The 23284-nt window shown below is 37.3% G+C and overlaps 1 protein-coding gene across 1 annotated transcript in view; it reads left to right on the top strand.

Annotated features, from left to right (window-relative positions):
• Positions 1-23284, top strand: part of LOC121389862 (phosphatidylinositol 4,5-bisphosphate 3-kinase catalytic subunit alpha isoform-like) — a 54317-nt gene that overhangs the window by 23365 nt on the left and 7668 nt on the right. Inside the window, 11 exon segments of the mRNA XM_041521510.1 lie at positions 1157-1272; positions 3622-3703; positions 4859-5023; positions 11060-11163; positions 12747-12906; positions 15735-15847; positions 16359-16480; positions 19322-19400; positions 20907-21033; positions 21035-21075; positions 22559-22676. Of these exon segments, the coding sequence (XP_041377444.1) occupies positions 1157-1272; positions 3622-3703; positions 4859-5023; positions 11060-11163; positions 12747-12906; positions 15735-15847; positions 16359-16480; positions 19322-19400; positions 20907-21033; positions 21035-21075; positions 22559-22676 (1227 nt within the window).

Genomic DNA, 23284 nt, shown 5'->3' with positions numbered 1-23284 from the left:
CTCATAATATAGTATTACTCTTTTAAATTCTAATTACCTTAATACGGTGTTTTTATAATGAAACTAAAACTTCCCAATTTCTTTGTAAAATGACGCTAAAATTCTCAAAGTCTAAGCTGGGTGTAAAGTCAAATTTGAGAAATAAAACCTAGTATTGTAGTACCTGCAATTTGATATTTTAAAAATAGAATCATGCTTTTCATTTTGCAAAATTAGTAAAATCAGGGTTAAGATTCTTTATGCAGCTGTTTTGAATAGTATGTTTGAGTGAACTATGTTGCAATCATTTGTTGAGAAATGTGTTGCTAACTGAATGAATGAATGAATGTTTAACGACACCCCAGCACGAAAAATACATCGGCTATTGGGTGTCAAACTATGATAATTGCAAAAACAATGTGATGATCAACATCAATATAAAAATTCAACAGTTAAATTAAAACACAGTGTAAAGAACTGTGCAAAAATACAAATATCACAGATAGATAAATATCACGTAAAAACTGCAATAAAAGTTCTGGATGGAATCAAAGAAATATATCTTTCCGAGTTTCTTTCAAATACTTACACTCCACCAAAATGTGGCGCACCATCAGAGTGCACTGACAGTGCTCACATTGAGGTGGAGGATCTTTCTTTAAGATAAATGAATGGATCAAATATGTATGACCAATGTGAGCACGACACAAGACTATTTCATCCTTCCTGCACTGCCTATAGGAGGACTGCCACTCTCAAGACTGGCTTGATAGAATGAAGCTTGTTCGCAACCGCACCATACCAATCATGTTGCCAAGTCAAAAAGATAAATTTGTTAATACTATATTTAAAATCAGTATAAGGCACACCAACCCTGGCATGAGGCAAATCCAAAGCAGACTTGGCAACACAATCTGCCTTTTCATTACCCCTGATACCAACATGGCACCCAACAAAATACAACATCTTTATTGGCAATAGATAAAAAGACACACTTTCGTATCACTATCCCAATTAAGGGATAGTCCAGCTTCATATTGCGTAAAGCTTGGAGACACGAAAGTGAGTCGGTAAAAATAATAAATTTGGATGCACTAGAATCCTTTATTTCTTCCAAGGCTTTAATGACGTGTTGCTAACTAACTGTGTTTTCATTGTGTTGTTTGTGTTATTTCAGCAGACCGACAATGCACATGATTTTGAACGTGACATGCTTCTATTGGATGAACTCAGCCTCAAAGACCCACTGTCGGACCTCTCCGAACAAGACAAAGAGTTACTATGGAAACGGAGGTAATTAGTATTTTAAAAAAGAGAAGTTTATTTTGATTAATGACACCACTAGAGCATATTGATTTATTCATCATCAGCTATTGGATGTCAAACATTTGGTAATTTGACATATAGTCTTAGAGAGGAAACCCGCTATATTTTTCCATTAATAACAAGGGATATGCACTATCCCACAGACAGGATAGCACATACCATGACCTTTAATATACCAGTCGTGGTGTACTGGCTGGAATGAAAAATAGCCTTACGGGTTAATATTTCAAGTTCTGTTGTTCATATTTTAAGAATTAAACTGAAGAAAGCAATAGTTGGTGAAATGATTAGGAATTTCATTAAAAAGGAAAAGGACATCTTTCAAGTAACACATGATTTTGGTAAGCAGCACGTAACAAGTTTTGTATGAGAAATTACGTTTATTTGGCAGTGCATGCTGGAATTCAGAGATGCCATTTAGAGATGCTTTTAAAGGCAACTGGAGCAAATTTTGATTTTTAATTTGTCATTTTGTTTTGATGAAAAATATAACTTCCATTTATGTATTAAATATGAAAACCTTATATGTCTCCATAACCATTAGTTATAATTATTAAAAGATTGACCTCTACACTACCTCTAGTTTTTCAAGATGAATTTTGGGTCTTGTTGCAGAGGGTCACACATTTGATGTTTATGTTGAACTACATATATTACTGCATAATGCTTTAGTATAGACTTAAAGAAATATACTGAATGAAAATAATAAAACCTCATTTTACTTCTTTTAACTTTATTTTCATTTAAGACATATATAACGTTAGTACAAGTGGGTTGCATTGTGCACCCTAGTGATCTTTGTTGTATTCAGGGCGGGACGTAGCCCAGTGGTAAAGTGCTCGCTTGATGCGCGGTCGATCTAGGATCAATTCTCTTTGGTGGGCCCATTGGGTTATTTCTCGTTCCAGCCAGTGCACTATGACTGTGGGATGGTGCATATAAAAGATCCCTTGCTGCTAATCAAAAAGAGTACCCATGAAGTGTCAATAGCAGGTTTCCTCTCAATATCTGTGTGGTCCTTAACTATACATGTATGTGTGGTGCCATATAACTGTAAATAAAATGTGTTGAGTATGTCATTAAATAAAATATATATGTTTTCATGTGAGTTTATAACAAATATATATACTCTATCAAAAAAGAAATGCAAAAGTAGATTTTGTTTACACTAGAAAGGTGTATTTAATGGATGAATGAAAAACAGCAGAATGTTCACATGTTACATATTCGCAGTTGACAGTTTTTGATGACGTGACATTTAAAAAGTTAAAAGTTCATGGTCATTATGGTATGCAAATCAATATCTTGTGTGCCCACCATGGAACTGCCTGACATCTCCCTCCCATGGAAGCAATGAGATTACGAATTACACCTTGTGGAATGGTGGCCCACTCTGCCTGTAGTGTTGGTGACAACTGTGGAAAATTATGTGACTGTTGTTGATGCTGTCTCAGTCGTCTATTCAACTCATCCCATAAATGTTCTATGGGGTTCAGATCCAGAGATCTGGCAGGCCAGGGCAGGTCCTGAATGTTGTTGTTGTGTAGGTATGCTGTTGTTAGTCTAGTTGTATGTGGTCTGCATTGTCATATTGGAATACAATTCCAATATTATTCATAATTGGAACGATGTGTGACTGCACAATTTCATCTTGATATCTCTGTGCCGTTAAGTTGCCTTGGATGTGAACCAGGTTGGTCCAGCCAGTGTGTGAAATTGTTGCCCACATCATCACACTACCACCACCGAATGTAGCCATTTCCAGTATGCAGTTAGTAGCATAATGTTCACGACATCACAGTTGAGGCCATACTCTGTGGACTTGACACCACTGACGTTGTAGTCAACGATGCTGTTGAGTCAAAATGACACATTGTACACAGGCTGTCTGAAATACCTGCCTCACGTAGTCGGTTCCGCACTATCTGAGCCGATATCCTACATATCCATGTTTCACGTGCAGAATGCACACATGCACAGATGACGTGGTTTACACAAGAGGGTGCTTTTTTAAATTAGCATGGCTGTGTTCTGTATATCATGGTGGCTGCGCTTTGTCGACTTTAACAGTATGTTTGGATCACTAAATGGCATTATATTCATGATTTGTACATTGTTTTATATATATCTGTGTGTGTGCGTGCGTGTATGTGTGTGTAATATTGTCATATTAATAAAATCAAGCATTGTGCGTTTCTTTTTTGGGAGAGTATATCATAATTTGTTTATCATTCCAGTGTGAACACATACTTACCGTTACCTGAACATCTAAATAAAGAACATAAACAAACTGACTTTAAAAACATTTTTTTTCAGAGAACAGTGTCTACTGCGACCTCAGTCCCTCCCCAAGTTATTGTCTTCCGTGAAGTGGAATGATCGTGAAAATGTAGCTCAGGTAAACATGAGCTAGGTCTGCGTCTATAGCAACATATATGTATAATATTTTATTATCTTCACGGTTCAGCATAACCGGGTTAATAATAATCATATGAAGCACACGTTTAATAACCAGTGTAATGACGTAATTCTGGGAAGCGACGTCATAACATGATGTTGTTTTCCCCAGTCCTAGCCCAGACTATGCATATGAAATATGACGTCATTTCCTTTTAGTTGTGGTTGAAACATTTTGAAACTGTCTGTGTTATTCATAAACAAATTACAATAATAATATGGATAATAAAGAAATTATTACACTCGTGTCAGGATTTATGTATTACCCTAGGGCAATACAAAAATCCTGACACTCGTTTCGTAAAATCAGATAATAATCTCTATATATGGACTCGTATTAGTTCAGGTCAGGTCAGGTCATAGGTTTTAATGTGTACATTCAGTGCAAGCTGTTGTAGCGCACACCTGTCATGAGCACAGGTGATGGCCCACGCCGGCTCTTCCGCCCAGGACAGAAGGACTCGTATTTAATTGTAGCAATATTTATTTCTTGCGGTGATGAAAATACCCATACATGTAATATTTTTTCATCTTTTACAATGTGAAATATGTTTTTTGAGAGGTTTTTGAGAGGACCGATGATTAGCTGATTGACTTTCTCACACAGTATGATTCTGCATAGAACATCATGCAAAAAGTGTGCATGTGGTTCTTTTGATTCATATTTTTATAATTATAAAAATACTTGCTGTTCTTATAATTAGTGTTAGCCACATAATTTAGCAAAATACATATTTTAAAACTTTTGTTTAACCTTGAATACATTTTTAGTATTGTTTGTGTGAATCTCAATTTGTGACAGTAAAACCAGCATTAACATCCACAAGTGGTCAAATACAACATAGTTATCCTTTAAATAACCATAATTTAAAATGTGCTGTGTCATTAACTAAAAATTCCTTTGCTTCCATACATACATTACGTGTTCAGAGTAATTTTTCACATTAAGCTGAATATCGTTTAGTGCCTGTAGATAAACTTCAGAAGAAAAGTATTTAATGTTGTGAGTAATTTTTCACATTAAATTGGATGTCATTTAGTGCCTGTAGTTAAACTTAAGAGAAGTATTTACTGAAAGATTCCTTTCCTCTGCTAGCTGTACGAGTTGTTGGAGCGCTGGCCAACTGTTTCCCCGGAGATTGCCCTCGAGCTCATGGATTGTTCGTACTCCGACCTCCGAGTGCGCAGTTTCGCTGTGAAATGTCTTGACAAAGGCCTCACCGACGAGAAGCTGTCTCTATACTTACTCCAGTTGGTGCAGGTATGTCTGTTAGGTTTGATAATTGATTACAAATAGGTTGTCGTCATGGAGGTATAAACACAGGTATGTCTGTTAGGTTTGATGATTGATTACAAATAGATTGTCGTCATCATGTAGGTATAAAGACAGTTGGTGCAGGTATGTCTGTTAGGTTTGATAATTGATTACAAATAGGTTGTTGTCATCATGGAGGTATAAAGACAGTTGGTGCAGGTATGTCTGTTAAGTTTGACGATTGATTACAAATAGGTTGTCGTCATCATGGAGGTATAAAGACAGTTGGTGCAGGTATGTCTGTTAGGTTTGACGATTGATTACAAATAGGTTGTCGTCATCATGGAGGTATAAATACAGGTATGTCTGTTAGGTTTGACGATTGATTACAAATAGGTTGTCGTCATCATGGAGGTATAAACACAGGTATGTCTGTTAGGTTTGATGATTGATTACAAATAGGTTGTCGTCATCATGGAGGTATAAACACAGGTATGTCTGTTAGGTTTGATAATTGATTACAAATAGGTTGTCGTCATGGAGGTATAAACACAGGTATGTCTGTTAGGTTTGATGATTGATTACAAATAGATTGTCGTCATCATGTAGGTATAAAGACAGTTGGTGCAGGTATGTCTGTTAGGTTTGATAATTGATTACAAATAGGTTGTTGTCATCATGGAGGTATAAACACAGGTATGTCTGTTAGGTTTGATGATTGATTACAAATAGGTTGTTGTCATCATGTAGGTATAAAGACAGTTGGTGCAGGTATGTCTGTTAGGTTTGATGATTGATTACAAATAGGTTGTTGTCATCATGGAGGTATAAACACAGGTATGACTGTTAGGTTTGACGATTGATTACAAATAGGTTGTCGTCATTATGGAGGTATAAACACAGGTATGTCGGTTAGGTTTGACGATTGATTACAAATAGGTTGTTGTCATGATGGAGGTATAAAGACAGTTGGTGCAGGTATGTCTGTTAGGTTAAACGATTGATTACAAATAGGTTGTCGTCATCATGGAGGTATAAAGACAGTTGGTGCAGGTATGTCTGTTAGGTTTGATGGTTGATTACAAATAGGTTGTCGTCATCATGGAGGTATAAACACAGGTATGTCTGTTAGGTTTGATAATTGATTACAAATAGGTTGTCGTCATCTTGGAAGTATAAACACAGGTATGTCTGTTAGGTTTGACGATTGATTACAAATAGGTTGTCATCATCATGGAGGTATAAAGACAGTTGGTGCAGGTATGTCTGTTAGGTTTGACGGTTGATTACAAATAGGTTGTCGTCATCATGGAGGTATAAACACAGGTATGTCTGTTAGGTTTGATAATTGATTACAAATAGGTTGTCGTCATCATGGAGGTATAAACACAGGTATGTCTGTTAGGTTTGATAATTGATTACAAATAGGTTGTCGTCATCTTGGAAGTATAAACACAGGTATGTCTGTTAGGTTTGACGGTTGATTACAAATAGGTTGTCGTCATCATGGAGGTATAAAGACAGTTGGTGCAGGTATGTCTGTTAGGTTAAACGATTGATTACAAATAGGTTGTCGTCATCATGGAGGTATAAAGACAGTTGGTGCAGGTATGTCTGTTAGGTTAAACGGTTGATTACAAATAGGTTGTCGTCATCATGGAGGTATAAACACAGGTATGTCTGTTAGGTTTGACGATTGATTACAAATAGGTTGTTGTCATCATGGAAGTATAAACACAGGTATGTCTTTTAGGTTTGACGATTGATTACAAATAGGTTGTCATCATCATGGAGGTATAAACACAGGTATGTTTGTTAGGTTTGATAATTGATTACAAATAGGTTGTCGTCATCATGGAGGTATAAACACAGGTATGTTTGTTAGGTTTGATAATTGATTACAAATAGGTTGTCGTCATCATGGAGGTATAAACACAGGTATGTCTGTTAGGTTTGATAATTGATTACAAATAGGTTGTCGTCATCTTGGAAGTATAAACACAGGTATGTCTGTTAGGTTTGACGGTTGATTACAAATAGGTTGTCGTCATCATGGAGGTATAAACACAGGTATGTCTGTTAAGTTTGATAATTGATTACAAATAGGTTGTCGTCATCATGGAGGTATAAACACAGGTATGTGTGTTAGGTTTGACGATTGATTACAAATAGGTTGTCGTCATGTTGGAAGTATAAACACAGGTATGTCTGTTAGGTTTGACGATTGATTACAAATAGGTTGTCGTCATCATGGAGGTATAAAGACAGTTGGTGCAGGTATGACTGTTAGGTTAAACGATTGATTACAAATAGGTTGTCGTCATCATGGAGGTATAAAGACAGTTGGTGCAGGTATGTCTGTTAGGTTAAACGATTGATTACAAATAGGTTGTCGTCATCATGGAGGTATAAAGACAGTTGGTGCAGGTATGTCTGTTAGGTTTGACGGTTGATTACAAATAGGTTGTTGTCATCATGGAGGTATAAACACAGGTATGTCTGTTAGATTTGACGATTGATTACAAATAGGTTGTTGTCATCATGGAGGTATAAACACAGGTATGTCTGTTAGGTTTGACGATTGATTACAAATAGGTTGTCGTCATCTTGGAAGTATAAACACAGGTATGTCTGTTAGGTTTGACGATTGATTACAAATAGGTTGTCGTCATCATGGAGGTATAAAGACAGTTGGTGCAGGTATGTCTGTTAGGTTTGACGGTTGATTACAAATAGGTTGTCGTCATCATGGAGGTATAAACACAGGTATGTCTGTTAGGTTTGACGATTGATTACAAATAGGTTGTTGTCATCATGGAAGTATAAACACAGGTATGTCTGTTAGGTTTGATGATTGATTACAAATAGGTTGTCGTCATCATGGAGGTATAAACACAGGTATGTCTGTTAGGTTTGACGATTGATTACAAATAGGTTGTCGTCATCATGGAGGTATAAAGACAGTTGGTGCAGGTATGACTGTTAGGTTTGATGATTGATTACAAATAGGTTGTTGTCATCATGGAGATATAAACACAGGTATGTCTGTTAGGTTTGACGATTGATTACAAATAGGTTGTTGTCATCATGGAAGTATAAACACAGGTATGTCTGTTAGGTTTGACGATTGATTACAAATAGGTTGTCATCATCATGGAGGTATAAAGACAGTTGGTGCAGGTATGTCTGTTAGGTTTGACGGTTGATTACAAATAGGTTGTCGTCATGGAGGTATAAACACAGGTATGTTTGTTAGGTTTGATAATTGATTACAAATAGGTTGTCGTCATCATGGAGGTATAAACACAGGTATGTCTGTTAGGTTTGATAATTGATTACAAATAGGTTGTCGTCATCTTGGAAGTATAAACACAGGTATGTCTGTTAGGTTTGACGGTTGATTACAAATAGGTTGTCGTCATCATGGAGGTATAAACACAGGTATGTCTGTTAGGTTTGATAATTGATTACAAATAGGTTGTCGTCATCATGGAGGTATAAACACAGGTATGTGTGTTAGGTTTGACGATTGATTACAAATAGGTTGTCGTCATGTTGGAAGTATAAACACAGGTATGTCTGTTAGGTTTGACGATTGATTACAAATAGGTTGTCGTCATCATGGAGGTATAAAGACAGTTGGTGCAGGTATGACTGTTAGGTTAAACGATTGATTACAAATAGGTTGTCGTCATCATGGAGGTATAAAGACAGTTGGTGCAGGTATGTCTGTTAGGTTAAACGATTGATTACAAATAGGTTGTCGTCATCATGGAGGTATAAAGACAGTTGGTGCAGGTATGTCTGTTATGTTTGACGGTTGATTACAAATAGGTTGTTGTCATCATGGAGGTATAAACACAGGTATGTCTGTTAGATTTGACGATTGATTACAAATAGGTTGTTGTCATCATGGAGGTATAAACACAGGTATGTCTGTTAGGTTTGACGATTGATTACAAATAGGTTGTCGTCATCTTGGAAGTATAAACACAGGTATGTCTGTTAGGTTTGACGATTGATTACAAATAGGTTGTCGTCATCATGGAGGTATAAAGACAGTTGGTGCAGGTATGTCTGTTAGGTTTGACGGTTGATTACAAATAGGTTGTCGTCATCATGGAGGTATAAACACAGGTATGTCTGTTAGGTTTGACGATTGATTACAAATAGGTTGTTGTCATCATGGAAGTATAAACACAGGTATGTCTGTTAGGTTTGATGATTGATTACAAATAGGTTGTCGTCATCATGGAGGTATAAACACAGGTATGTCTGTTAGGTTTGACGATTGATTACAAATAGGTTGTCAGCATCATGGAGGTATAAAGACAGTTGGTGCAGGTATGACTGTTAGGTTTGATGATTGATTACAAATAGGTTGTTGTCATCATGGAGATATAAACACAGGTATGTCTGTTAGGTTTGACGATTGATTAAAATTGATTAAAATAGATTGTTGTCATCATGGAGGTATAAACACAGGTATGTCTGTTAGGTTTGACGATTGATTAAAAATAGATTGTTGTCATCATGGAGGTATAAACACAGGTATGTCTGTTATGTTTGACGATTGATTAAAAATAGATTGTTGTCATCATGGAGGTATAAACACAGGTATGTCTGTTAGGTTTGATGATTGATTAAAAATAGATTGTTGTCATCATGGAGATATAAACACAGGTATGTCTGTTAGGTTTGATACTTGATTACAAATAGGTTGTTGTCATCATGGAGATATAAACACAGGTATGTCTGTTAGGTTTGACGATTGATTAAAAATAGATTGTTGTCATCATGGAGGTATAAACACAGGTATGTCTGTTAGGTTTGACGATTGATTAAAAATAGATTGTTGTCATCATGGAGGTATAAACACAGGTATGTCTGTTATGTTTGACGATTGATTAAAAATAGATTGTTGTCATCATGGAGGTATAAATACAGGTATGTCTGTTAGGTTTGATACTTGATTACAAATAGGTTGTCGTGATCATGGAGGTATAAACACAGGTATGTCTGTTAGGTTTGATAATTGATTACAAATAGGTTGTTGTCATCATGGAAGTATAAACACAGGTATGTCTGTTAGGTTTGATAATTGATTACAAATAGGTTGTCGTCATCATGCAGGTATAAAGACAAGGCAGTTGGTGCACACCTTAGAATTGCATATATATTTTGTTGATGATACAAGAACTTTGTTTTAAAAGTAGTGTTATTTTAATATGGACCTTTTCATATTTAATAGGCATTAAAGAAGTTTGTATGTTGTTGTTTTTTAGCATAGAATCTAATAGAGTATTTTACATTGGTTTTTTTACTTTTGTTTTAGAGCATTATATTTTCTACATGCGGTTGAATGTTTCTTGTATGTATTGGGATGTTAGCAGTTATGTTATTATTTGCAGGCACTAAAGTATGAACCCTACCTGGACAGTCCAAGTATTGGGATATTAGCAGTTATCTTGTTATTTGCAGGCACTAAAGTATGAACCCTACCTGGACAGTCCAAGTATTGGAATATTAGCAGTTATCTTGTTATTTGCAGGCACTAAAGTATGAACCCTACCTGGACAGTCCAAGTATTGGGATATTAGCAGTTATCTTGTTATTTGCAGGCACTAAAGTATGAACCCTACCTGGACAGTCCAAGTATTGGGATGTTAGCAGTTATCTTGTTATTTGCAGGCACTAAAGTATGAACCCTACCTGGACAGTCCAAGTATTGGGATATTAGCAGTTATCTTGTTATTTGCAGGCACTAAAGTATGAACCCTACCTGGACAGTCCAAGTATTGGGATATTAGCAGTTATCTTGTTATTTGCAGGCACTAAAGTATGAACCCTACCTGGATAGTCCAAGTATTGGGATATTAGCAGTTATCTTGTTATTTGCAGGCACTAAAGTATGAACCCTACCTGGATAGTCCAAGTATTGGGATATTAGCAGTTATCTTGTTATTTGCAGGCACTGAAGTATGAACCCTACCTGGACAGTCCAAGTATTGGGATATTAGCAGTTATCTTGTTATTTTGCAGGCACTGAAGTTTGAACCCTACCTGGATAGTCCAATGACGAAGTTTCTCTTGAAGCGAGCTCTGCTTAGTCAAAGAATTGGAAACTTTTTCTTCTGGCATCTAAAGTAAGCTGTGTTTGAAGTACTCCTTTAAAAAGTTTCTAACTCTATCTGTTGCTGGTCTTGATGTATAGTTTACCATCAGACAAAGCCATCAAGAAGAATGGTTTGCAGAATTGATTGTTTGTTTTGTTTAATGACACCACTAGAGAACATTGATTTATTAACCATCGACTATTGGATGTCAAACATTTGGTCATTTTGACATATATAGTTTTAGAGGTGAAACCCACTACATTTTCCATTAGTAGCAAGGGATCTTTTATATGCACCATTGCACAGACAGGATGGCATATACCACAACCTTTACCCCCCCCCCCCCCCCCCCCCTCTCCTCTCCATCCCGAGTCAGGCCACCGATCGTATCTAATTTCTTTTTGACCACCCAATCTAATTTAGCAACCAAATTTAATGAGTAGAATTTTCTTTATTAATTATATTAATTAGAGATTTTAAATTTTAAAGGCCCACTATTTAATTTTTGGATGTAAATTTCAAAATTGTCCGATTAATTTTTTTCTGTCCCTGGACAAGCCCCTGGCTATCCAGAGACAGGCCCCGGGACGGACATGCTCGAAACTCTAGTGGTATATGAGCATGTAAAAATTATTCGCACTCGCACTTTAATATACCAGTCATGGTGCACTAGCTGGAACGAGAAATAGCCCAGTGAGCCCACTGTTGGAGATCGACCTCAAACCACTGTCCAAACTCAGTATTTAATGACATCACATGCATACCATTTATATGGCGTTGTCATGACATTAGTGTTTCAGACTCTACAGTTTTATAAGCACCAGGGCCCCATTCCATGAAGCGATCTTAGCCCTACTATTGTTGTAAATACCTACCATCAAGACCTTACATTTTTTCTACGATCGTCGGCCCATTCCACGATGCAGCATAGCTTACTATCGTCGTAAATTACAGTGAAAATTTACAATTGGTACGAGGCAGTTGTAAGCCACTAAACGTAGCTGTCAAATGGCAGTTAGATGATGATTTTCTAAGAAGGATACTAACTCTTTGTGTAAAAATGGATCTAATATATACCAAATACCTTTTATGAAACTCTGTGATCAATGAAAAACAGTCTAGGCCTAACGACCTTCACACGAAAATAAGGGAGATAATTCTCATGTCTTATGCATTCGGCAATTATCGCTTACCGAATAAATTGACAAAGTTACTTCATGGTTGTCCCATACCAATGAATACATCCAACATGTTCCTAAAAGTCGGTAAACAATTTATTATTTAACTAATTCGCACTTCTTTACAAAGAATCTATTAATAATTAAAGGACACTTACGACTACCGTAAGATTGCTTTGTGGAAGGGCTGTAAAGTTTACGGTACCAGTTGTAAAACTCACCTTAAATCACTACAATTAACCTTAGCTACAATTCGTTCATGGAACGGGGCCCAGGCCAGATATTTAAATAACCACAAGGTTTACACAATAAAGGTGCTGAGGTGTTTTTAAACAAATATTCCTTTTGTTTACCTTTCTTACTTCTACCTAAGATTTCTTTACGTTTAGAGTTTAGTGCTGATTTCACTTACCTTATTTTCATTTCAACTTTCAGATCTGAGATGCACCAGACATCAATTCGACTTCGATTTGGGTTGATCCTCGAAGCGTACTGCCGAGGATGTGGTCAGTTTTTGAAGACTCTGTCGCGCCAGGTGGAGGCTCTCGATAAACTGACAAAACTCACAAACATGATCATCTCAGAGATACAGGGTGTAAGTGTGTTAGTACAGGATTTCACACAACATGATCATTTCAGAGATACATGGTGTAAGTGTGTTAGTACAGGATTTCACACAACATGATCATTTCAGAGATCCAGTGTAAGTGTGTTAGTACAGGATTTCACACAACATGATCATCTCAGAGGTACAGGGTGTAAGTGTGTTAGTACAGGATTTCACACAACATGATCATTTCAGAGATCCAGAGTAAGTGTGTTAGTACAGGATTTCACACAACATGATCATTTCAGAGATCCAGAGTGTAAGTGTGTTAGTACAGGATTTCACACACCATGATCATCTCAGAGATACATGGTGTAAGTGTGTTAGTATAAGATTTCACACAACATGGTCATTTCAGAGATCTAGAGTGTAAATATGTTAGTACAGATTTCACACGACATGATAATTTCAGAGATCCAGCGTGTTACTGTGTTAGTACAGGATTTCACACACCATGATCATTTCAGAGATACAGTGTAAGTGTGTTAGTACAGGATTTCACACGACATGATAATTTCAGAGATCCAGCGTGTAAGTGTGTTAGTATAGGATTTCACACAACATGATCATTTCAGATATCCAGCATGTAAGTGTGTTAGTACAGGATTTCACACAACGTGATCATTTCAGAGATACAGTGTAAGTGTGTTAGTACAGGATTTCACACAACATGATCATTTCAGAGATCAAGTGTGTAACTGTGTTAGTACAAGCTTTCACACAACATGATCATTTCAGAGATCCAGGGTGTAAATGTTAGTACAAGATTTCACACAACATGATCATTTCAGAGATCCAGGGTGTAAGTTTGTTAGTACAGGATTTCACACACCATGATCATCTCAGAGATACAGTGTAAGTGTGTTAGTACAGGATTTCACACACCATGATCATCTCAGAGATACATGGTGTAAGTGTGTTAGTATAAGATTTCACACAACATGGTCATTTCAGAGATCTAGAGTGTAAATATGTTAGTACAGATTTCACACGACATGATAATTTCAGAGATCCAGCGTGTTACTGTGTTAGTACAGGATTTCACACACCATGATCATTTCAGAGATACAGTGTAAGTGTGTTAGTACAGGATTTCACACGACATGATAATTTCAGAGATCCAGCGTGTAAGTGTGTTAGTATAGGATTTCACACAACATGATCATTTCAGATATCCAGCATGTAAGTGTGTTAGTACAGGATTTCACACAACGTGATCATTTCAGAGATACAGTGTAAGTGTGTTAGTACAGGATTTCACACAACATGATCATTTCAGAGATCAAGTGTGTAACTGTGTTAGTACAAGCTTTCACACAACATGATCATTTCAGAGATCCAGGGTGTAAATGTTAGTACAAGATTTCACACAACATGATCATTTCAGAGATCCAGGGTGTAAGTTTGTTAGTACAGGATTTCACACACCATGATCATCTCAGAGATACAGTGTAAGTGTGTTAGTACAGGATTTCACACAACATGATCATCTCAGAGATACAGGGTAGGGTGTAAGTGTGTTAGTACAGGATTTCACACAACATGATCATTTCAGAGATCCAGAGTAAGTGTGTTAGTACAGGATTTCACACAACATGAACATCTCAGAGATACAGGTGTAAGTGTTTTAGTACAGGATTTCACACAACATGATCATCTCAGAGATACAGGGTGTAAGTGTGTTAGTACAGGATTTAACACAACATGATCATCTCAGAGATCCAGGGTGTAAGTGTGTTAGTACAGGATTTCACACGACATGATAATTTCAGAGATCCAGCGTGTTACTGTGTTAGTATAGGATTTCACACAACATGATCATTTCAGATATCCAGCGTGTAAGTGTGTTAGTACAGGATTTCACACAACGTGATCATTTCAGAGATACAGTGTAAGTGTGTTAGTACAGGATTTCACACATGATCATTTCAGAGATCAAGTGTGTAACTGAATTAGTACAAGATTTCACACAGCATGATCATTTCAGAGATCCAGGGTGTAAGTGTTAGTACAAGATTTCACACAACATGATCATTTCAGAGATCCAGGGTGTAAGTGTGTTAGTACAGGATTTCACACATGATCATTTCAGAGATCCAGGGTGTAAGTGTGTTAGTACAGGATTTCACACAACATGATCATTTCAGAGATCCAGGGTGTAAGTGTGTTAGTACAGGATTTCACACAACATAATCATTTCAGAGATCAAGTGTGTAACTGTGTTAGTACAAGATTTCACACATGATCATTTCAGAGATCCAGGGTGTAAATGTTAGTACAAGATTTTACACAACATGATCATTTCAGAGATCCAGGGTGTAAGTGTGTTAGTACAGGATTTCACACATGATCATTTCAGAGATCCAGGGTGTAAGTGTGTTAGTACAGGATTTCACACATGATCATTTCAGAGATCCAGGGTGTAAGTGTGTTAGTACAGGATTTCACACAACATGACCATTTCAGAGATCCAGGGTGTAAGTGTGTTAGTACAGCAATTCACACAACATAATCATTTCAGAGATCTAAAGTGTAAGTGTGTTAGTACAAGATTTCACACAACATGATCTTTTCAGAAATCCAGGGTGTAAGTCTAGAATGGCAAACTTTATGCTGTATCGTTTATACAATTTGCTGGATTTTAATTGATGTCCACAAATTGCAGAAAATGTATTCATTATGAAATATGAATCACAATAAGGATGAAAACAAATAATTAATGCACATTTTGAACTTTAATGGTGTATTATTTATAACTGTAAGAATTGTTTATAATTTCAGGTAAAGTTATAAAACATTTTAATTGTGTATTGCAGTCCATTGATCAAACGAAGTTCCTCCATGGACAGCTTCAACAACCAGACTACCAGGAAGCCATTCAAAACTTTAATTCCCCGCTCAATATAGCAAACATCCTTGGGGAAATTGTGTAAGTAAAGTTATATTATATTGTACAGTCACATTCCTTACAATGATCACGTTTCCACTGATAGTCTGTTTTGTTTAACGACACCACTGGAGCACATTGATTTATTAATCATCGGCTATTGGATGTCAAACATTTGGTATATAGTCTTAGAGAGGAAACCCGCTACATGTGCACCATCCCACAGACAGGATGGCACATACCACAACCTTTGATATACCAGTCGTCGTTTACTGGCTGAAACGAGAAATACCCAATGAGCCCACTGACAGGGATCGATCCAAAACCAACTGCACATTAAGTGAGCTAGGGCTTCTAGATTATGGTAGCCTCACTCCCATATATAGTGGATTTTATAAAAATTCTAGAACCCGTGAGTAATCACTTTATCACCGGGCTGCATCCAGATCCCTCTGTTAGAAAGATGCATGGACTTTTACTTAATTTTTTCAATCTCAATTTTTAATACTGTATTAATTTTGTTTGTTTTATCATTAGTGTTTGATATTTATAGTCCTGAGGGATGCTTGGTGATGTCATCAAAGAAGCGCCCCCTGTGGTTAATGTGGCACAATCCGGATGCTATGGCCGACATTGCTGAGAAGGACATCAAACTGATGTTTAAAAACGGAGATGGTAATAAGTTTCATTTTGTTGCTAGACCTTTCATGTACTTATGTGGTTTTAGGCTGTCCCCAATATGGAATTGCTTATGCTTCTTCTTCTGCGATCCCGACCATGTTAGATGGGTAGCCCGGTATTGTGGACGAAGTCCGCAGTCAGCTTTTGCAATGTCACTGGTCCCCACAGCTTCTCCCTTAGGTCCACTGCACTGGGCCACGTTTGCTGTCGCAGAGTGTCAAAGGTGGGACATGACTGGAGAATGTGGGCTGGTGTCTGTGGACCAGTGCCACATGGGCACTCGTCCATGTGAGAGATTTTCAGCCTGAAGAGATGCGAGAGGAGCTGACAATGTCCTGTTCTTAGCCTGAAGATGGTGACCTGTTGTGACCTGTTCAGCTGGTAGATGCCATTCCCTTGAGGCCCTATCTGCAGACGCTGCCTCCACATGTTCTTGAAGTGGTTTTTTAGAAGGGTCTTGACTTCACCATATGACATTTGGTGGGCAGTTTGCTCCTGTTTGCTGCCCAGCTTGCAGAGTCTGTCAGCTTTTTTATTGCCCATAACACCACAGTGGGAGGGGATCCACTGTAACACCAGTTTTGTTTTGGAGCCCAGTGTTTGGAGTTCCCTTCTGGTATCCTGGAGGATCTGGTCTATCTGTGTGGACTGAAGACTCTGGAGAAGGGCTCGGCAATCAGTGAGGAAGACTGTGAGAAAATGGGTCGTCTCTTCCATTCATGATCTGAGCGCAGGTTTCAGCTCTGAAGTTGGTGGAGAACTGACCAGTGGCGACAGACTTGGTGTCAGAGCTGCCGTCAGGATACTGTATGTAGACACCACCTCCCCCATTTCGCACAGCATTTTCTGCAGAGCCATCTGTGTAGACTCGAGTCCAGGTGGTGGGTGGGTAGTCCCTGTCCAGCATTTCAAGGGTCAGGGATTTCAGTTCTACTGCTGCGTGGTCTTCATTTGCTCCGACTCCATGAACGTCAAGGATGACAGGTGGGATATCCACTGACCATTCCTCATAGTATTGGAGCACTTCCTGTTGTTGGTTTTTGAGCGGGAGATGTTCACCATGTTTTTTCTGAAGAGCCTTAATCAGGTGATTTGGACTCCGCCGTTTGATGCGGTTCTTGATCAGAGATTGGAGCTTGGAGTGCAGTGGGCGAGATGGAAGCCTCATCATTTTTTCACTTTGTCTCAGGATCTTCTCATCTCTTCTCTCTTTGAGTGAGAGTAGGCCGGCCATCTTCTCCATTGCAGCTATGGGGGTGGTCTTCATGCCACCTGAATTGCTTATTCAAACCTGCCACAATGTTATTAGTCAATTATCCACTTAGTAATGCAGTGTTAATTTTTCACTATTAAGAACATTATCTAGAACTCCATTCACAGATGAAAATATCTGAAGAATAAAGTTGCGACATTATATTCGCTTATCTGACATTATCAACTGGTTGATGGTAGTTGTGTCTGAGACTACAATTTGAACACTGAATAGAATTAAGTTAAAAAACATTTACGATATTTATTTATTTCTGGTTGGTTATGTCAGTAACATTTGGGGGCTCAACTCGATGCTAAAACCCTGGAATGTTTTACGTGATAGGAACATTTTATACAAAAACATAAAAACAACGTTACAAACTTCCAGATATTTACACAATTCTGGTGTAAAGTTTCTGCTTGTTAGGTTTGTGATACATGTTTGAGAACCCTAAAGCCTGTGAATATTTGTGTGTTATTGTGTTTCAGATTTCTAAAGGCCGAGATAAATATTTATGTGTTATTGTGTTTCAGATTTCTAAAGGTCGAGATGAATATTTGTGTGTTATTGTGTTTCAGATTTCTAAAGGCTGAGATGAATATTTGTGTGTTATTGTGTTTCAGATTTCTAAAGGTCGAGATGAATATTTGTGTGTTATTGTGTTTCAGATCTCTAAAGCCCGAGATGAATATTTGTGTGTTATTGTGTTTCAGATCTCTAAAGGTTGAGATGAATATTTGTGTGTTATCGTGTTTCAGATCTCTAAAGGCAAAGATGAATATTTGTGTTATTCTGTTTGAGATCGCTAAAGGCCGAGATGAATATTTGTGTGTTATAGTGTTTCAGATCTCTAAAGACTGAGATGAATATTTGTGTGTTATTGTGTTTGAGATCTCTAAAGGCTGAGATGAATATTTGTGTGTTATTGTGTTTGAGATTTCTAAAGGCTGAGATGAATATTGAATATTTGTGTGTTATTGTGTTTGAGATCTCTAAAGGCTGAGATGAATATTTGTGTGTTATTGTGTTTCAGATCTCTAAAGACTGAGATGAACATTTGTGTGTTATTGTGTTTTAGATTTCTAAAGGCCGAGATGAATATTTGTGTGTTATTGTGTTTCAGATCTCTAAAGGCTGAGATGAATATTTGTGTGTTTCAGATCTCTAAAGGCCGAGATGAATATTTGTGCGTTATTGTGTTTCAGATTTCTAAAGGCCGAGATGAATATTTGTGTGTTATTGTGTTTCAGATCTCTAAAGGCCGAGATGAATATTTGTGTGTTATTGTGTTTAGATTTCTAAAGGCCGAGATGAATATTTGTGTGTTATTGTGTTTCAGATCTCTAAAGGCCGAGATGAATATTTGTGTGTTTCAGATCTCTAAAGGCTGAGATGAATATTTGTGTGTTAGATCTCTAAAGGCCGAGATGAATATTTGTGTATTTCAGATCTCTAAAGGCCGAGATGAATATTTGTGTGTTATTGTGTTTCAGATTTCTAAAGGCCAAGATGAATATTTGTGTGTTATTGTGTTTCAGATCTCTAAAGGCCGAGATGAATATTTGTGTGTTATTGTGTTTCAGATCTGCGCCAGGACATGCTCACCCTACAGGTGATTCGAATCATGGACTCCATCTGGAAGAATGAAGGCCTTGATCTCAAGTAAGATGATACTGGGCTCCAGGCGTACAGTCATAATAATAGTTTCTGGCATGAGTCCTTTTGGAGATGATCTTTCTGACATGAGTCTGAGGAAAATCAGTCCCAGGAGAGAGCTTTAGGATGTATGCCACCAAATGAAATACCATAGATGACAGTAGTAACATATGTGGCTAAAACTCCTACTTTCAACATATCAATTGATCAATATACACCACATATATAAATCCTACCACCCCATGGATATAAATACTATCACCCCTCACCCTTAAAGTAAATCAGAAAGCAGTTGGGGTTAAGCTGCTCATTTCAGAGATAACGGGTAGCGTCTATGACTACCCTAGTTCTGCACAAAATTTTAGTACTTTTTTTTTTTGACAGGTATTCAATACATGTTTCAAGCACAAGACTACATGACACAGTGGTGCTAGATGAAATTGCATGCAGTTTTTGCCCAGATGAAACTAATTGTTTTTATGACAAACACACTCAAAGTTTTCACCTATAACGAGACTTGTGGTATTAACTGCGCTATCAAAAGTTATTTGGTTTAGTCCTACTTATAGTGAGCTGCAGGGATTGATTTTCTTGAAGCGTCGGGGTGGGGGGGAAAAAACCATCTACAAAAGGACGAGTGCCAGAATTATTTTCTACTTCAATCAGTTCTATAATTTTAGTATAATTATTATAAAATTCATTGCATTTTATTTTTGTACCATAACATCATGACCCTGCTCATAGCTGATATGTATTACGTCTGAAGGAATGCATGCAGTGTCACATATTACTTGACGTCACCTACTACCTTTTATTATGGAATGATGTAATGAACAAGTAGCAATGACCGTCTCCTCATAAATGATAAGACAAATTAACCAATAAATATGACAGATTACCTTCTAGGGTACGTGTGCTAAACGGCTTTCTGGCATCTTTCTAGCATCTTTCTACTGGTTGACTGAACTACAATATCTGGTGATGCATGGCATTAGGGTCTATTAAGAGTTTGCCTTGCAGGCTGGTGATGCATGGTATTGGGGTCTATTAAGAGTTTGCCTTGCAGACTGGTGATGCATGGTATTGGAGTCTGTTAAGAGTTTGCCTCGCAGGCTGGTGATATCTGGTATTGGGGTCTATTATGGCCAATCAAATCACATTAAAGTTTAGTCGTTCAGTTTTGTCACCTCTGGGTTTTTTGGTTTTCTTATAACATTGTCAACTGTGGATCTCATGAGTCCATAAAACCTGTTATGGTCCAGATGTGGTCAATAATTGTTTTGTTACATCATACTATTAGTAAATTGTCTACATTCATGTTTTCTTTATTTGGGTGAAAATTTGTATGCACTTACATTTCCCACAAAATATTTTTAAACTGACGAGCTTTGTTTTATGTCACGTCTTCCCACACACACGATTCAAGTCGCATGCGACAAGTCGGTGTGACAAATGACATAATGAGAACGCCGGTGTAGTAATGATTCTAAACAAAACAACATTTGTATTCAGATTGATTCCATATGGGTGTCTGTCAACGGGAAAGAGTGTTGGGCTGATAGAAATTGTGAAGAAAGCGAAAACCATCACGTCGATACAGAAGAAAGGTGGATCACGTGCCACCATCCAGATGGACTCCTTCACAGCTTCATCGGTGGATCAAAGAAAACAACCAGAACAAGTACAGTTTAACTTTATACATTTTCTTTTATTATTCACAGTATCCCTGTTACAGATAGATGTGTCCCTAACCAGGGTGACAGGCAGTCAACATGGCCGTCACTGATTACAAATAACACGTGTTCAATAAAGGCTAAAGTGGGCATTTAAAAATAAAATAACTTGAGGAATAGCTCTAGACTGCAAAACAATAAAAAATATAATAATAAAATAATAAAAATAAATAAATAGAATCTAGATTATACTATGTTTGAAAGCAAGTTTTACTGTCATTACAAGCTGATTTTGTTTTGATGTTGTTTTGTTTTGGAACACCAGACAATGTGGTCATAACTTTCTTTTACTTTAAACTTGATTGACATCAGCATACATGTGCAATTCACATTTTACAAACATTCTATATACATTTTATTGTTGTACCTAATTGTTTTAAAATTATAAATTAGGAAATTAACTGTAAACTAAAAGACATTTATTTAGTATTGTTCACGGTTCCAGTATTTTATCTTTTTTCTTTTTCTTTTTATGTTTTATTCGTGTCAGAATTATCCAATGTTTGACATCCAGTAGCCAATGATTAATTAATCAATGTGCTCTAGTGGTGTCATTAAAGAAAACACACCGGCCTCGGTGGCGTCGTGGTTAGGCCATCGGTCTACAGGCTGGTAGGTACTAGGTTCAGATCCCAGTCGAGGCATGGGATTTTTAATCCAGATACCGACTCCAAACCCTGAGTGAGTGCTCCGCAAGGCTCAATGGGTAGGTGTAAACCACTTGCACCGACCAGTGATCCATAACTGGTTCAACAAAGGCCATGGTTTGTGCTATCTTGCCTGTGGGAAGTGCAAATAAAAGATCCCTTGCTGCTAATCGGAAAGAGTAGCCCATGTAGTGGCGACAGCGGGTTTCCTCTCAAAATGTGTGTGTTCCTTAACCATATGTCTGACGTCATATAACCGTAAATAAAATGTGTTGAGTGTGTCGTTAAATAAAACATTTCTTTCTTTTTAAAGAAAACAAACTTTTTTTTACTGAAATGACACTAATACATCAGCAAATAGTGACTGCAGCCTAATTGTTAGTGATACATCTTTGTTTTTCATGCAGACATGAACATGCCAGTAATTAATTAAATTTCATCTACAATATCAAGTGTTCACTCATTTCTTTCATTACATAACTTTCTTGTTCCAGCCAGTGCACCACAACTGGCATGTTAAAGGCTGTGGTATGTGCTATGCTGTCTGTGCGATGGTGCATATAAAAGATCCCTCGCTACTAATGAAAAAATGTAGCAGGTTTCAACTCTTAAGACTGAATGTCGAAAATACCAAATGTTTGACGTCCAATAGCCGATGATAAATAGATCAATGTGCTCTAGTGGTGGTGTTAACGAAAACAAACTTTAATTACATAAATATCATGTATGTAGAATTGAAACAGTTGACACATCTCTGTTTGTCTCTCTTTATCCTCCTCACCAGCTACGAGCAGGCCATTGATACGTTCACTCGATCTTGTGCCGGGTACTGCATAGCGACGTTTGTGTTAGGAATTAAAGATCGTCATCCCGACAACATTATGGTCACTGAAGATGGACAGGTATTTAAATAGAGTGTGAACTTTAACCAAGTTACTTCCCTTAGTGCTCCTACAATTGAATCATATGATGTGTGTTTAATGCAGGGTTTCTGCCAGGAGGTAAAATGTCTAAAATACCATCCCCCCCAAAATGTGGGTATGTCACCATACCAAAAGGTTTTTGGCAGATTAATGTGGGTATGTCACCATACCAAAAGGTTTTTGGCAGATTAATGTGGGTATGTCACCATACCAAAAGGTTTTTGGCAGATTAATGTGGGTATGTCACCATACCAAAAGGTTTTTGGCAGATTAATGTGGGTATGTCACCATACCAAAAGGTTTTTGGCAGATTAATGTGGGTATGTCACCATACCAAAAGGTTTTTGGCAGATTAATTTTTTTTTAGTTGACCTTTTGACAAAATTAATGACTTTTCTTACATCACTGTTGGTGAGAACATAATTCGTTATTTTTAATAACACATACTTGTTAACACATATACGTACATTAAGATAAGACTGGCTGCTCCTAGGTGATGACCAGGTCACCAGTGCCATACCATCCAGTGAAAAAAAAAAGAAGTCAAATCGATTACTCTGTAACATACAAGATAACCTGAAATGTAC

The sequence above is a fragment of the Gigantopelta aegis genome, chromosome 15 (genome assembly GCF_016097555.1).
Source record: "Gigantopelta aegis isolate Gae_Host chromosome 15, Gae_host_genome, whole genome shotgun sequence".
Lineage (NCBI taxonomy): Eukaryota > Metazoa > Mollusca > Gastropoda > Neomphalida > Peltospiridae > Gigantopelta > Gigantopelta aegis.
This window is presented reverse-complemented; position numbering and strand designations above follow the sequence as displayed.